The following is a 15,149-nucleotide window of genomic DNA, read 5'->3' as shown; positions in this document are numbered from 1 at the left end:
GTCTTTCCACTTTTCTTTTCTTTTTTGACAAATTTATTTTTAAATAATTGGGCAATACAAAGGAGAAATATTTGTTTAATTCTAGATTCATTCTGCTTGGCGCTTGCTTTGCTCTACACTTTAACTAACTTTCATATAAAGTAATTGATAAATAAAATCACTTTAATTCAATTAAAAATAATAAAACTTAAAATAAAGAACATTACTTAATGCATAATTTTAGAGATACAACTTTTATATAATATGCAAATGACATTATTAAATAATAAAAAAATATTTTTAATATAATTACAAAATTAAGATTTATTATTAACCGTTATAATTGTGTAAAATATATATATATGTATATGAGTAATACTACTTGCAAGTCTATTATATCAACAAGCTACTCGTCAAGCGACCTCTATTAATTATAAAAAAAAATCATAATTCTATTTATTAGTTAATATAACATGTTTTAAATCATCCACATCAATGATCTGTCTCGATATATTAACAATAAATAGACTTGAAAATATAATTATTTTCTCTCATTTACAATCTGACGTATTACATCAAATCATATCAGTTTGTAGATTTATTGTTATGTAATTCATTTGTATTTAAAGTATTTCCATATAATATTATATCATGTTTGGATTAGAATTTTGACACTTTTTCCTAATTCCAAAATCAAAAGAGGTTATAACTTATATCATAATTATCATTATCATTCTCTTTTTTAACGAAATAAAATACTTAATAAATACACTTAAATGATCAATCGCTCAAAAGGGTGACGACTCTCTATTTGCTTGGCAAGCAAGCTGTTCGTAGAAGTAGGGGGCGCCTTTTGTTTTGCGGCTTTGCCAACACGCTAAAGAAAAAAGAGAAAAAGTAAAAGATTAAAAAAGAAAAAATGCAAAAGCAATGAGAGAAGACAAGCTTAGTTATCAAGGTTAGGCTAAACCATTTTTTTTTTTTTAAAAAAAAAAAAAGCTAATATTAATTTTTCTTTTAAAAAAAAAATACAAACTAATAAGAATAATCGAAGATAGAGTAAGATCTCATCTATTTTCACAATCATTTTTATTTTATTTTATCTTATCTCATCTGATCATCTACGAAAATAAACGAGACCTTAAGTTTTGTGACATTTTATAGTCACAAAAAAATTTCACATAAATAAACTCATAAATTAATATGATTTCGTATGATACGTTATATCTACTTTACAATAAAATTAATTTTAATCATTTTTTAAGTTTTTTAATAAAAAAAATTATTCAAAAAAATTTTAAAAAAATAATTCCACCACAATGGATCATTTTATAATTATTTTTATTATAAAATATCTAACAAATAACATAAAATTATTAATTTATAAATTTATATTTATAAAACCTTTTTTTTCTCTGTACAAAACGCGAGTCGTGGCGACTGTAGGAATGACCGGCCGGCACCTGTATGTCCTGGGCGGTTATATACTTTCAAAAAGAAGGTAATCAAATTACGAAAGTAACCTTGTACGATTTTCGTGCTGAGTAAGCATCCGACGACCTTACCAAATTGCTAAGATCCGACCGTTGCTTTCCAATGCCTCAACTTTTTTTGTTTTTTAACTGTTTTTGTCTTTAAAATATACGTATTTGCTAAGGTCGAACTTTTGGTTGAACATAATGGCCCCCTGCTTTCTCTTTCAAACGTGTAACAGAAGTGATAAATAAATTTTAAAAAATAAATAAACTCCATGAATTATTGTATTATGATAAATATTATCTATTCTTACAATATTAATTACATAATTATAGATGAGTTATTTATTGAAAATAGTAAAATTTTAAAATTAAAAATTAAAAATTAAAATTAAAAAAATACTGATAAAATAGGGCTATCACTTAATTTGTATAATATCGTGCGTATAATTATGCGTACGTGTCGCACTACTCTTGTATTATATTTGTAATTATTTTCTAAATTATTAATTTTGAGAATAAATTCTTTAAATTATAAACAATGACAAACTATCCATAAATGATTCAAACAAATATAAACATGTAAACATAAAGAAATAATAAATAAAAAAATAAATTATTTTTAAAGAAAAAACTCAAAGAAAATAAATAAATAATTGGAAGAATATGAAAATAAATAAATAAACAGTGGTAAGAAATTGAGTTTCTATTAAAAAAACACATTTGCTTTTCTAAAATATATATTTATAACTAAAAAATAATTTTTAAATTCAATGGGGTATTTTTTTTCTTTTTTTTTTTTAATTTAGGAATGAATTTATCTTTTAAGGTGGAAAATTGGATATATTACAACTTTTTTAGACAGTGGCTATTTGGAAATGGTAATTTGAGGGACGCTGAGGTGTTTTTCTCAACGATAGAAGAATGTTTTAGCTCATAAAAATAAATTAATTTAATTCCCATCGCTTAACATATTCTATAAAATCATTAATTTATAAATTTATTTATACAAAGTCTACGCTGTTTTAATCTTTTTTTATCAAAGACAAATGGAGCCCACCGTCATCCCACAAATCAAATCAAGCATGAAAAGCCACAAAATTCTGATCATCAGGAGAGAGGCCAAAAATCACCAGGAAAACACCGTTGGCTACCACTTAGAGTTAGGACTCAAGTATTATTTTTTTTCAAAGCATATAATACAAAGCATATAATAAAAAGCCAAAAAGAATGTAATTGATATTTAAATCGTAGAAAATGTTTGGGTTATAAAAATTGAAAAAGTTGTAGGAAACTCCAATCCCTCCCAGCCTTCCTTCCCAAGGTCTCCACGTGACTTTGCAATATACAACTAGTTAAAGATTCAGGTTGCGTTTGGATGTTGAAGTGAGTTGAGTTGAGTTGAGTTGAGATGATAAAATATTGTTAGAATATTATTTTTTAATATTATTATTATTTTAAAATTTGAAAAAATTAAATTATTTATTATATTTTATATTGGGATTTGAAAAAGTTATAATGATGAATTGAGATGAGTTGAGATGAGTTGAGAGATGTTTGTCATCCAAACGAAGCCAGTTTGAAAGTGAAATGAAATAATTTTAGATGAGTTGAATAAAATATTATTTTTTAATATTATTATTATTTTAAAATTTTAAAAAAATAAATTATTTATTATATTCTATATAAAAATTTAAAAAATTTATAATAATAAGATGAGATAATTTCTGTATCCAAACGAACCCGTTATTCAAGTGAATCTCCTTCCCAAGTAAAGACTTAAACTTAATTACCAAGTTTTGCCAAACATCATTTTTTTGTTTTTGGGCAAAACTTGGATTGAAGTAATGTTAATTCCATCCTACAAAGGCGAAGATGAGGATGAGTTCCAAAAATAAAAGCTATTATTTTTATTATAAAATAGATCTTAAAGTTACATCACTTTGTTGATTTCCTTTTGTGCAATCACTTTTGTCTATAGAACTTCTCAAAGTTCAAAGCAAACCCGTGACTGGTAATAATTAAATTTCCCAACAGATTCTTTGGGGTGCAAAAGTGTGCAAATGACATTATAACCGAAAAGTAAGTATTCTTGGGCGGCACAACGATCAGTCTCTGACTCGAACAATGGCTAGAAAAAGTTTTTCTTTTCAAAGGTAAGAAAAGGTAAAACCAGAAAGAAGAAGCCCATTGATTTTACAGTGGAAAGGAGGGGATTATATAGATCAGCACCACATCAAACTTCCATCGACCATAGTCTTTCTTGAACATTATCAGATGCAAACACCAAATTGGCAGCTTATAACCTGGGCAGGATGAGAATGATTGAAGATTCATAAACCGCAAGAGGAAATCTCACAGATAGTATTCAGGCAGTTTCACAGATAGCTTACAGGAAGGCTAACAGAACAGTTTCAAAAAGTAGTATAACAATAACCCATATTTTGTCTCCACCAGGGACCAGCAAGCCTAACAGTAGAACATGACCCTCTTGACATTCTCCTTGAGTGCAGGTAAGGGTCGAACAGCAGCATTTGCTCCTGGTAGACGAGTGCTTCGTGGACCTGCTCCGCCCATGCCCCCACGTCCTCCAGCAGCACCACTTGTCATGGAGCCACTTTCTGAGGACTCTGCATCCATATAGAACCGTGCCCGGAAAGCAGCAAGATGAGCATAGTATGCAGGGGGCACTGCCAAATTATAAAGAACCAGTTAATAAATGGACAGTCCACACTCTAAGCCAAAAAACAATCAAGCAACCCAACCAGATAGAAATGAGCGCATATTTTAAAAAATGTGTATGCTCTGCAAGTGTGCATGTGCAAATTAATTTAAATGATACATGCTTTCCATGTGATACGTGTTTCTGTGTGTGTGTGTGAGTGAGAGAGAGAGAGAGATCACCAATGGAGACAGAGCGAGTGCACCTTGCATACCTGGGGCAAAAAAGGAACGTGAAATCAAAATGAAACCACTAACCACCGTAACTAACATATGCCATAAAATTTAATCAGATAGCAGTTGAGATGGTAGAAGTACACATTTATGGAAGTCATTTAAGGAAGCAGGAAACAGGAAAACAAAGAATCTATTATCTATAAGACAAATAATAACCATTCAAGTGAATAATTTTCATTTAAAATTGGTGCCTTTTAGTCTTCTCAACCCATGCGCTTTTGAATCTATTATCTATTTAAGATTTTTTTTAAATGAAAAACAATACAGCCAATTAGTAATGTTCATCCGAAGTTGGTAGTCTTTAAATTTACGCACAGCGTCATGTTAGTTTTCTCAAATCACGCAATTTCAGTTTTGTAACAAAGATCTTTTTTGTTTTCTCAACTCATGCATATTAAATTTTGTAACCAATGGATTCATAAAAAATTACTAAATTTAGGATGAAGTTAAAAGACCGATAAGCTGTTACTCTCAATGGTCAATTTCACCTTTGGCACACTATATGAAGAGATTTGGGCACTCTCTCTTCACTTGAACAAAGTTTCTAAGGTTTCCCATCACTAACATAACAGAGAAGAATAAGGGTGGAAATCAAGGAACTAACATATTTAACACTTATTTATAGTTTTATTTATTGTATAAAAGAGTTCAAGATATGCTTAGTTAAACACAAATCACCATTTAATAAATTAAGCCATTCATGCCAATCGCACAGGTCTACTACCACTTCTACTAATATTGTGACAAGTACTACTTCTACTATTGTTTGAAGAAAGACCAAGGTACTGACGTGTAGCAAAGATTATTTGTAAGGGACTGCAGCCCATCGGCTGTAAACTTGTTCTCATCCCAGAGTACATGGTAATGAGCTGGACGACTTGTGCCCTGTTGACATGTTAGGTGCAACATTAGAGAACTAAAATCCTTGTCCTTAAATAACATAATACAGCAGATACGAAGATTTATTAAACGGCACCTGAATTCCAGCATGAGAACAAAGGTAGAAGTCAAATTCAGTTGGGTGACAAATTTTGGAATCTACAACCGTACCTATAAAATCCAACAACACTACATCAGAAAATAAGATCTTAGCAACATAAAATCCTACTTTCAAAATCAAGCAAACTACTTACTTACCAGGCAATATGTTTCCACTCTTATCAACTGTATTGCGGTCATGATGGTTGTTGGCAAACAACCTTGTGTGATGGCGCTTCTGAACCACGACAAAAGTCACAGGAGGTTGATAGTTCGGCTCCAAAGAGGCACAAGCCTAAAAATAAGTTAAAGAGGGAACAAGCAAGCATATTCAAAGATAGTCCAACTTTAAAAGAACGATGCACAAAAAGAAAGGAGGAAATAGAAGGATGTAAAGTTCATAATCCAGCAATGTAAATTCACCTTTCGGATAGCATCAAGTTCATACAGCAAGACTTGATAGAACTGCCCTTCACTCACACCATCCCTGCAGAAAGGAGATATTTATTAGATGGCAACAGAAGTATATAGACCGCAGTGGTAGGAAAATAAGACAATACCTGTAAAATATGATACGTTTTGGTTTCTGCCCAGTTGCTGAATGGAAAGATATTAGTAGTTCCCTGTATGAAAAGGAAAAAGTAACTCAAAACCTACACCACAAAAGCTCCACCCAAAAGATTTAGTTTAAAATTCTCTGACAAAAAACACCCAGTCCCACTTGCAGAATCCTGCCACCCAGCTGTGGATTCAACTATATATATATAAGAAAAATAAAGACAGAAATGTTCAATCATACTTAATCATGCCACCAGACACTGTCCCTCTTACAGGATCCTGCCATGTCTTGAAGAGATCTTGGATCAGTTCTTGTCGATGGGCTTGAGCACAAACCAAACCAGCATACTTTGTGATTTCTGGCCAATCTTGAGATGCCACAACCTGAAGACAATTCAAATTATCATGGCATGCTAAATAAAACATTCTTGAAACAATAAAAAAATATATATGCAGGGGGCAATTCAATCCAAAAGCATAAACAAGCGGAGCACAGTAATAAACTGAATAACATACGGCTGCAATTGATGGGCTTGAATCCTCTCCTGGATGAGGATGGGTAACATCAGCACCAAAAATTATGGTAGGCTGGTCACTGACTAAAGGTATACGCCTCGAGAGTGCATCAACAAGCACAGTATTCCTCCCTCCCACCTTGACATTTATCTTCAATGCCACATTTGCCAGATACTGTTGCTTATTTGTTTTAAATACGTGCTTTGTCAAGCAGCATTGGGAAACGAGTCCAAGATCTGTCTCACAGATCCGTTTCAAATCACCTGCACGAGAAATTAAAAATTAAATAAAAGGGGAACACAAGCCAGAATCAGGTTCCAAAAGCAAATGCCGCAGTTAATCTAGTTTCCTACCATAAAGATTTCCATTGTTATCTGGCAAAATAACAATAACAAGGTCAAGCTCTTTTCTCTGAGGCTTGAGCTTAGTCATGGCATCATGGAACCGAGTTTTCAGGACTCTATCGACGTGGTCAGGACGCCCAGTCACTGGTGGAAGCACTGGTTCAAGTTTAAATGCCTACAAACAGCCCAAAATCAAATGGTTTTTAGCATGGGTAATCAAGATTTCATCATAAAAGGGCAGACCCAAAGTCCACAGGGAGTACACGATAGGAACACCTAACTACCCATGGTCAAATGTTAACTGTTAAGGAGACAGAACAAAATGACAATGTGAATATTGATCAATACAAGTCTTTAAGCACTGTACCATGCCGGAAGTGCAACACATTTGAGCAAGTTCATGGCAAAACCCATGGGCTACACTGTCTTGCACAACCCGTGAAAAATTTATGCAAATCCAATTGTTGACTACTCCCCCATTGACCATTTTCTGCAGCAAAAATGATAGCATTGTAAAATCCTACTGAAACAATGTAATGCCAATTATATTAAGGTTAAAAAGCAGAAATCCAAAAAAATACAACCATGACAACACCAGTATATATCCATGCCCTTCAAATTCTCAAGATGTAAATAAATATCCATCTAATTGATATGTCAGTAAGTTATATAATTTTTTTTTTTTGATAAGTAAGAAATTTATTGATTGAAAGAAACTAGTCAACGCCCATGTACACAGGAAGTATACAAAAGGGACTCCTGATCACATTCTAGAAAGCTGAAAAGAAAATAAGAACTTGTGAACGTTCCCTCCCTTTAGTACAATAGCTGCCAACCATTGAACTAAAGAAAACACAAAAAAATTCCATAATTCCCCCGCATTTCTCTCCTTGTTGAAGCATCTCTCATTCCGTTCCGTCCATATACACCACAATAAACACAAAGGAACATCTTCCATGTCGCTTCGAGTTGAGGACAATGATGTTGCCTCTTCCAACATGCTAAAAGTTCCGTCACGCTCTTAGGCATGACCCAGGACAGCCCGGCTCAACTGAAAATACCCGCCCATAACTCCCTCGCCACCTCACAATGCAAGAAAAGGTGCTCAATTGATTCGCCATTACTCTTACACATGTAACACCATTCCATCACGATCATACCACGTTTCCTCAAATTGTCAGCCGTCAAAATCTTTCCCAAAGCAACAGTCCAAATAAAAAAAGAGACTTTTGGGGGTATGGGAGCTCTCCAAATAATCATAGATGCGCAAAAGGCCAGTCTTAGCCACACTAGATATATTGCACAAAATCATTACAAGAGAATTACATAACTAATGTGTAATAAATCACAAAACACTTCAAATTTAAATTTCCTTAGTTAATTCCAATTGTAACTACTGCATTCTATCATGGCCACTAACTTCGACATTTAACTGTACATGCACATCATGACCATAAAGCAGACATTTTTTGAACTACAAAATAGTTAAAAGGGCTTCACTGGTAGCAACTCAAGCCCAACTGGCCTTGAACTCATTCCCAATACCCCCTCACCCATATGGGGGGAAGTAAATACCATATTATAGTGTATAATATGCAAACAAAAAACTAATTCTAATGCTAAAAATACCTTATTCATCATATTCCATTGCCCAACTTGTGGCAGGCAATGTTTTTCTCTGCCTGTATCATGATATTTCAACTGCGCAATGCAATAAACGAATTCAGGAACACAAAATTGATGCCCATAAAAAGCAGGAGAAAGTGGATAAACTGAGCGGTAAACTGAATATAGATATAATACCCATGGTGCAGGAAGAGTACGAGCTTCAACTGTAGCCAGCTTCTCACTGATTTTAATGCCAAACTCCTTTGCATAAGGATCATCATCATACGCATTGTGACGAACTGTCTGAAAGGTCATAAACAATTTAGAATATGAGGGGTACACAAAAGCAATGGGTACATTAAAAAGCTCTTGGTTACACTATGTAAACATAAAACTGGGTTCTTTGGTGATAAAAAAAAATAGAACATCTATTGTTGTTTCTCTAATTAGGTCTATTTGGATGCATTGCCCCCCATGTCCTCACTTTTTTATTGTACAAAAACTTATCAAAAAGTTTAGCATGTATTTCAAATGCCAGTAAATGTATTTAACGTCATTACTAAATAACTAGATATAGAAAAACTCTTAAAAGGGGATAAGAGAAGTATGGGAGAATCACGATGGATCCTATTCTAGCAATAAATTATTTACATTCTGCTAATAAAAATGAATAGGCTCTTTATCTAGTACATGAGGCATGTTTGAATTTAGAACAACAATCCTAAAGGAAATGGAAAAAGAAAGACAAGTACAATTCATGAGGTAACCGGATTCATCATTTTGAACTTCGTTTAGATAAAAACAATATTCAAAACATGAAGACAGTGGAGCGTGATATCAAAAGGACAGGACCCACAGAAATAACCCTTCAAAGGCATGAGGCATTCTAAAATCCATAATCTGGGAGTTAAGCTTTATTGTAATATACAACTAAACAACCATGCAAATTAAGTGTCATGATACATAGAAGTCATCCCATGCAATTTACGAAAAAAGGAAAAAAAATTAATAGGTATTCAAAAAAGGAAAACGATAAACTTACAACTCTAAATTAAGGGTAATTTTGTAAAACTGAAATTCATTTTTAATGAAGTGACATGATTGCATTGGTTGATTGTAAAATGGGTTACAATATAACTGTAAAAGAGTTGAAATCACTACCCTTCAAAAAATTAAAAGGAAAAAGGCAGTAAAAAAGACTTTTATTGGTGAGATTGACAGGCATAGTCCAAGTACATGGGACGTGTACAAGAGGAGACACCTAGGCATGATTGTCTAGTGATCATACAACATAAAATTTCTTTTTCTTGATAGGTGGGTAATCATATAACAGAAAATTAAGAAGCACAAGACACATTCTCAAGGGCAAACATAACAGACTGCCCATTAACGAACCTTCATTATATCATACTCCCTTTGCTGAGGTCGCTGGCAGGTCACCCTCAGTAAAGCAGTAATTTGTTTGTCATTCAGCCTCTTGGTGTACCTCTGACCCTCAACTATCTTGCAAACCTGAATTCAACAGCAATTTGTCAGCATCCATGTGATATAAGAAATACCCATCCATTACAAATGTATATCATTGGATTTATGAGGATTGAAAATCACAATTATGTTTTTACCTCCATTGGCAAATAATTTGGCCTCTGTTGATTCCCAACTTGCAGACAAGGCCACTGTGACTGTTGAATCACAAAGCCATATGTTTCATAAAAGTACTCAACCACAGATTTCACCGTTCCTCTTTCATCAACAGGAAACCTAGAACAACCAACAAACATATTCAGAGCACCAAGCTTAATTTTCAATATACATTTTTTTTTTGTTAAACAAAACATATAGTACTTACGTCAGCTCCCGTGTTGCCTGTGATGTTAAACCAGATATCCGGTACTTCCTTCGCATGTTTCCGCGATGTGTAACCTCAACTTTAACTCCTCGTAAGGCCTTTTTTATCTATTAAAACAAGTGTAAAGCAATGATTATAATGCCTCATAATATGTAACTTTAGCAGCAAAGTTCATCACACAAAAACTGCATTAAATATTCAGGGCTCTTAAAAAACAGCAACAATAGATTAATAAGATATCAATTAACTTGACCTGATTCCCTAAATGGAAAACCCAAAATGAGCAGCAATGAAAAACAACACAACTGCAGAAGAATAAAATACCAAACGGACTTGGGAGTCCAGTCCAAAGAATAACAATGATCAAGATAAAAGCAAGAAAGTCTAACCTTTACACGATCGGAATCAGATAAAGGCCTAGAAGTAACGTCCCGATTCAGCAACTGTGCTACAAACTCGATTACCGGCAATGGCTCAATGAAAGCAGTCGAAGACATGTCTGCAACATCAACAAAATTGTCGCCATAACAGGAACAAACAATAATCCAAGGGCCCATAAGATACCCCTTTATTACCCAGAAGAGATTGGAGAGAAAATTAAATTGAATGACTATTTTTTATAAGTTAGACAACTTAATTGAAATATAAACAAGATACAAACTAAAGAAAAAAATACAACGGACGCCAAGCAAAATATGGTTCGAGACATTAAATACCAATATTCAGAGACAGTCCCATCTGAGTTGGACGAATGCTTTGATAGAAACCACGCCAACTCTCCAACCCCTCACCCAAAGACTCCCTTCTTCCCAGATCAGGGGAATAGAAGGAACGAGCCACAGGACAGTACCTAGGTCTATCACATATTCATATTAACAATCTGACTTTTCAAATGCCAATCATGTGCTATAGACGTATAGAATTCAAAGATCAGATTTAGTACCTAGAAGTAGGTAATTCACGCAGGACAATATCAAGAACCTGAAGTGCTTCCTGCGGTGCATCGGCTTGCCTACCCTGCAAAAAGAGTCCTAAATGGTGCAGGTCTGCACGTGCAGCAAATTTTATCACAACTTTGAATTCTCTATCTCTCCTGCATCAAAGAAAAAAAATCATTATAAAAAATCACAAAAAACAGATATGAATGCCGTAGAGGAAGAGCACACTTAGATTTGAACCTTTGGCTACCAGATCCATCATCTTCATCCAAAAGTACAATCTTAAACTCCTTTGATTGAAAAGGGAGCGGCCCAGCAGTATACAGACTCTTTCGCCCATCATAGGCAGGGAGCCTCTTTCCAAGATGTGTTTCTCTGTATAATCTCACGAGCTGTCCCATTACAGCTCTGTTGACTACACGAGATGTCACCTCAGGAGTAATAGTAACCTACCACGCATAGATCAATTGAAAGTGAAGAAATAAGGCGAAATACCACAAACGCACAGAATCATGGTGAGATGACTCACATCATACTGGTGCAAATCTTTGTCTGGTAATTCAGCAAAGAAGTGATTAGCCTTAACTATACACTTTGTTCCAGTGCTACCCTTGCCCGGCCGAAGAGGGAACCTCATTGATTTGCTAGATGGTGGCACAGGTTGAATTGCCTGGCTGGAAACTCCTTCGATGGCGAGTTTTTCAAACTGCCGGGCCACTTGAGATGACTCGATTGGTTGGGTAGATGAACTCGCCTCAGATGACATGCGCCCAGGCGGAAGGACCCCTGGTTGATGTGGAACCTGGATTGCTTGGTGCAGTTCGGGAAGCTCGGGATCTGATGGTCTCGGTGGGGAAGGTCCTACGCCAAGGCCCCTACTCATGCCGCCACGGCCACCACCGCCAAACCATCCGCGACCACCTTGCTGGGGTGGCCCTCCCCTTCCCTGGCCGTGATATTCAGGTTGCCCACCATACTGCTGCTGCGGCGGCATTCCCCGACCGCTGCGCCCCCCACTATAACCTCCACGACCTCCTTGGGGGCCCCAACCCCTACCTCCTTGGTTTCCTCCTCCATGTTGCTGCTGGGGTGGAGCACTCCGCTCAGCAGGGCGTGGTTGGTAACCCCGACCACTACCACCATCACCACCACTACTTTCCTGCTGAGACTGTGAGCTCTCACCACCACTAGGAAGTCCGGTTCTCTTCTTCCTCCCCATGATGTCTGCACACAGAAAACCGTTAATTCATTAGTACAGGGACTACAAACCCACAAAGCCAAGACCATCTGCAACATAGATATTAACATCTTCCTCATCATCACCATATAGAGAAAAATGTACAGATACAATTACAAAACAACCGAAAAATTAAAACCCAATAATAAAGAGGTCCCTTTTCGACCTTAACTTCACAATGGGAAAACATTTTCATGCTCAGGTTGGGACACTTTGCGTCTTATAGCAAAACCAATGACGTTATTTTCATCTTTTATCCCTGGACCAATGGAGCTGACCGTCATCCATCAAATCATGCATCAAAAGCCACCGTATTTTGATCACCAGAAGAGGGGCCAAAAATCACCAGAAAAAACACTATCGGCTACCATTAAGTAAGTTTTTCCAAATTTGTTCTGTCGAAAAAACCATAATAATAATGCAAGGGAACTATATTCCATATCGCTGGGCACAGATGATCTACACCTAATAAAAAAATTTGAAACAAGAAAGAGCAAAGAGAGAAGATTTTATCCATAAAACATTAAAAAATAAAAACTCCTGTTATTTCAGCTGCAAAAGGTGTGCAAAGTCCCGAGTAATTTACAGTTACATCCTACAAAAATGAGAAAAACATGGGGAAAAAAAAAACAAAAAAACAGAAGCCCCAAAACCCTTTCCCTAACCCCTGAATCACACACTCAACAGTCCCAAAAAAACTGACCCACTTCTGTGATCCCATATCAGAGTCCGAAGAACAGACATAACCCAAAGAAAAATGAACTGAAAGCCACTCATGCATCAAAGATCCAGACAAAAAACACTATGTAGGGATAAAAAGTCAGAAACCAGTTCCAAAAAAGGAATGCAAGACGGTGAGTAGCAAAACAGATCCAACTAGAACGACCTCAAACCACCGTGAACAACACCGACTACAGTAAGAGAAAGCAGATCTACAGAAATATCTCCCAGAAAACCAAATTAAGACAAAAAAACAAAGAACAAAAAATCCCCCGCCCTCCCTCCCAACCCGGAAGAAAAACAGACCAAAGCACGAGCCCTAACAATCACAAGAGGAAACGAAACGGAGACCGAGAAGGCAATGAGGAACCCTAAAACCACCAGTATTACCTCAGAAACCGCTCCCGGAAAACCACTTTTTCCCCCTTCAAAAATACCCCTCTCTGTGAGAAAACCGAGCTAAGTGAGAGAGGAACAGAGAGAGACTGAGCTCACAACTTCAATAATATTTAAGTTTTTTTTTTTATTAATAATGCTAATAAAAAAATAAATAATTAGAAAATGGAATTGCATTTCCTTCCCCTCAACCACAGGGCCACACCATTACCTTACCTTATAAAAAAATTAAAAAATAAAAAAAAATAAAAAATAAAAAGAGAGTGGGTAGGTCTTTGAAAGTGACAACTCCGTCCCTCCCTACGCTCTGTGTCTTTCAGGCGTATCATCCCATCGCTAAACCCTTTCCTTCCTTTATCTCAATCATTATGCTTATCAGTTATTCATTCCTTTTTAAACAGTGATTTTATTATTAAAAATTTAATTTTTTAATATAAATTTTTTATTTTTTTAAATAAATAAATGACGACTACAAATTTTTAATTATTAGATATTATAATTTTATACCTTTTAATGAATGGCCTTTATCGTTTTTCTAAATTCTTATGGCTGACTCATTTAATTATTTTAAGAATATTTTTTATGTGAATTTTAAAGTTATCTATTTTTTGTTAAAAATAAATACGAATACTTGTTCATTTTAAAACTGTAAATATTATAATATTATTTATCTACTACCTTTAAAAATATTAGGTAAATATGGAACTGACATGAAAAAAATAATAATTTTTTAAAAGAGAAATGCTACAGATACAAAGAGATTACACAAAAGTAAACTCACAAACCGATGTGGCTTTACGTGATCCGTTAGATCTATTTTACAATAAAAATAAATTTACAATCTGACGTACTGCATCAAATCACGTCAGTTTATAAATTTATTTTTGTGTAATCTCTTTATGGTTAAAGTATTTCTCTTTTTAAAAATAAATTCCACTTTTTTCTAAATTGAGAGAGACTTACACACTCTAAAACAATATCTAAAATTACTCATAAATAATAGATTTTATTGAATTTACTCGTATGTTTATATTCCACTTAAGACAATCCAGCTCAAAATTTATGTTTTGGAGGTTTTAATCTCTCAAATAATATTAAATGCTCAATATTATCATACTCATTTTGTAAGTCTTTTTCTCTCTTATTAGGGCATGAAACTTAGGGCCGATTTAATTTCAGATATGACCTCATCTCATTTTATTTATTCTCAATATTCAAAACAACATTTAAATATAAATGTTTTTTAATTTTTAATTTTTAATTTTACATCTTTTAATATAATCATTACAATTTTTTCAAATTTGTAAACAAAATATAAAAAATAATTCAACTTTATAAAATCTTAAAACAAAAATTATATTAAAAATTTATATTATAACAATATTTTAAATTTATGATTTTTTTTATTTTAACATTTTCTCTCTTATTTTTTAAAATCTCATAAAACATCTTAACTTAAATCATTTCACAATTATTTATAAATTTTTTATCTCATCTCATCTGTATAATCAAGTAAAGATTAAAATTTGAGAAAATCTTAATCTAAATCTCGCTACCCTAATATTTATTTTTTTACAAACATAATCGTCTTTA

At 34.1% G+C, this 15,149-nt stretch overlaps 1 protein-coding gene across 1 annotated transcript; it reads right to left on the bottom strand.

The window, feature by feature from the left end:
- Nucleotides 1–3,696: 3,696 nt before the first annotated feature.
- LOC108993129 (protein argonaute 1-like) lies at nucleotides 3,697–13,667 on the bottom strand. The gene is made up of 22 exons (XM_018967890.2): nucleotides 13,551–13,667; nucleotides 11,733–12,427; nucleotides 11,444–11,652; nucleotides 11,209–11,358; nucleotides 10,982–11,121; nucleotides 10,655–10,764; nucleotides 10,266–10,372; nucleotides 10,039–10,177; nucleotides 9,812–9,928; nucleotides 8,612–8,719; nucleotides 8,438–8,509; nucleotides 7,176–7,298; nucleotides 6,818–6,983; nucleotides 6,465–6,727; nucleotides 6,190–6,332; nucleotides 5,951–6,013; nucleotides 5,814–5,877; nucleotides 5,550–5,685; nucleotides 5,389–5,462; nucleotides 5,203–5,297; nucleotides 4,359–4,390; nucleotides 3,697–4,144 (listed from the first exon to the last, which is right to left on the bottom strand). Exons 2-22 carry the CDS (start codon nucleotides 12,420–12,422, stop codon nucleotides 3,924–3,926), a joined length of 3,222 nt encoding a protein of 1,073 aa, XP_018823435.1. The 5' UTR covers nucleotides 12,423–12,427; nucleotides 13,551–13,667; the 3' UTR covers nucleotides 3,697–3,923.
- Between the last annotated feature and the right edge of the window lie 1,482 nt (nucleotides 13,668–15,149).

The sequence above is a fragment of the Juglans regia genome, chromosome 15, assembly GCF_001411555.2.
Source record: "Juglans regia cultivar Chandler chromosome 15, Walnut 2.0, whole genome shotgun sequence".
Taxonomy (NCBI): Eukaryota; Viridiplantae; Streptophyta; class Magnoliopsida; order Fagales; family Juglandaceae; genus Juglans; species Juglans regia.
Note: the sequence above shows the minus strand (reverse complement) of the source record. Positions and strands in the feature narration are given on the sequence as shown.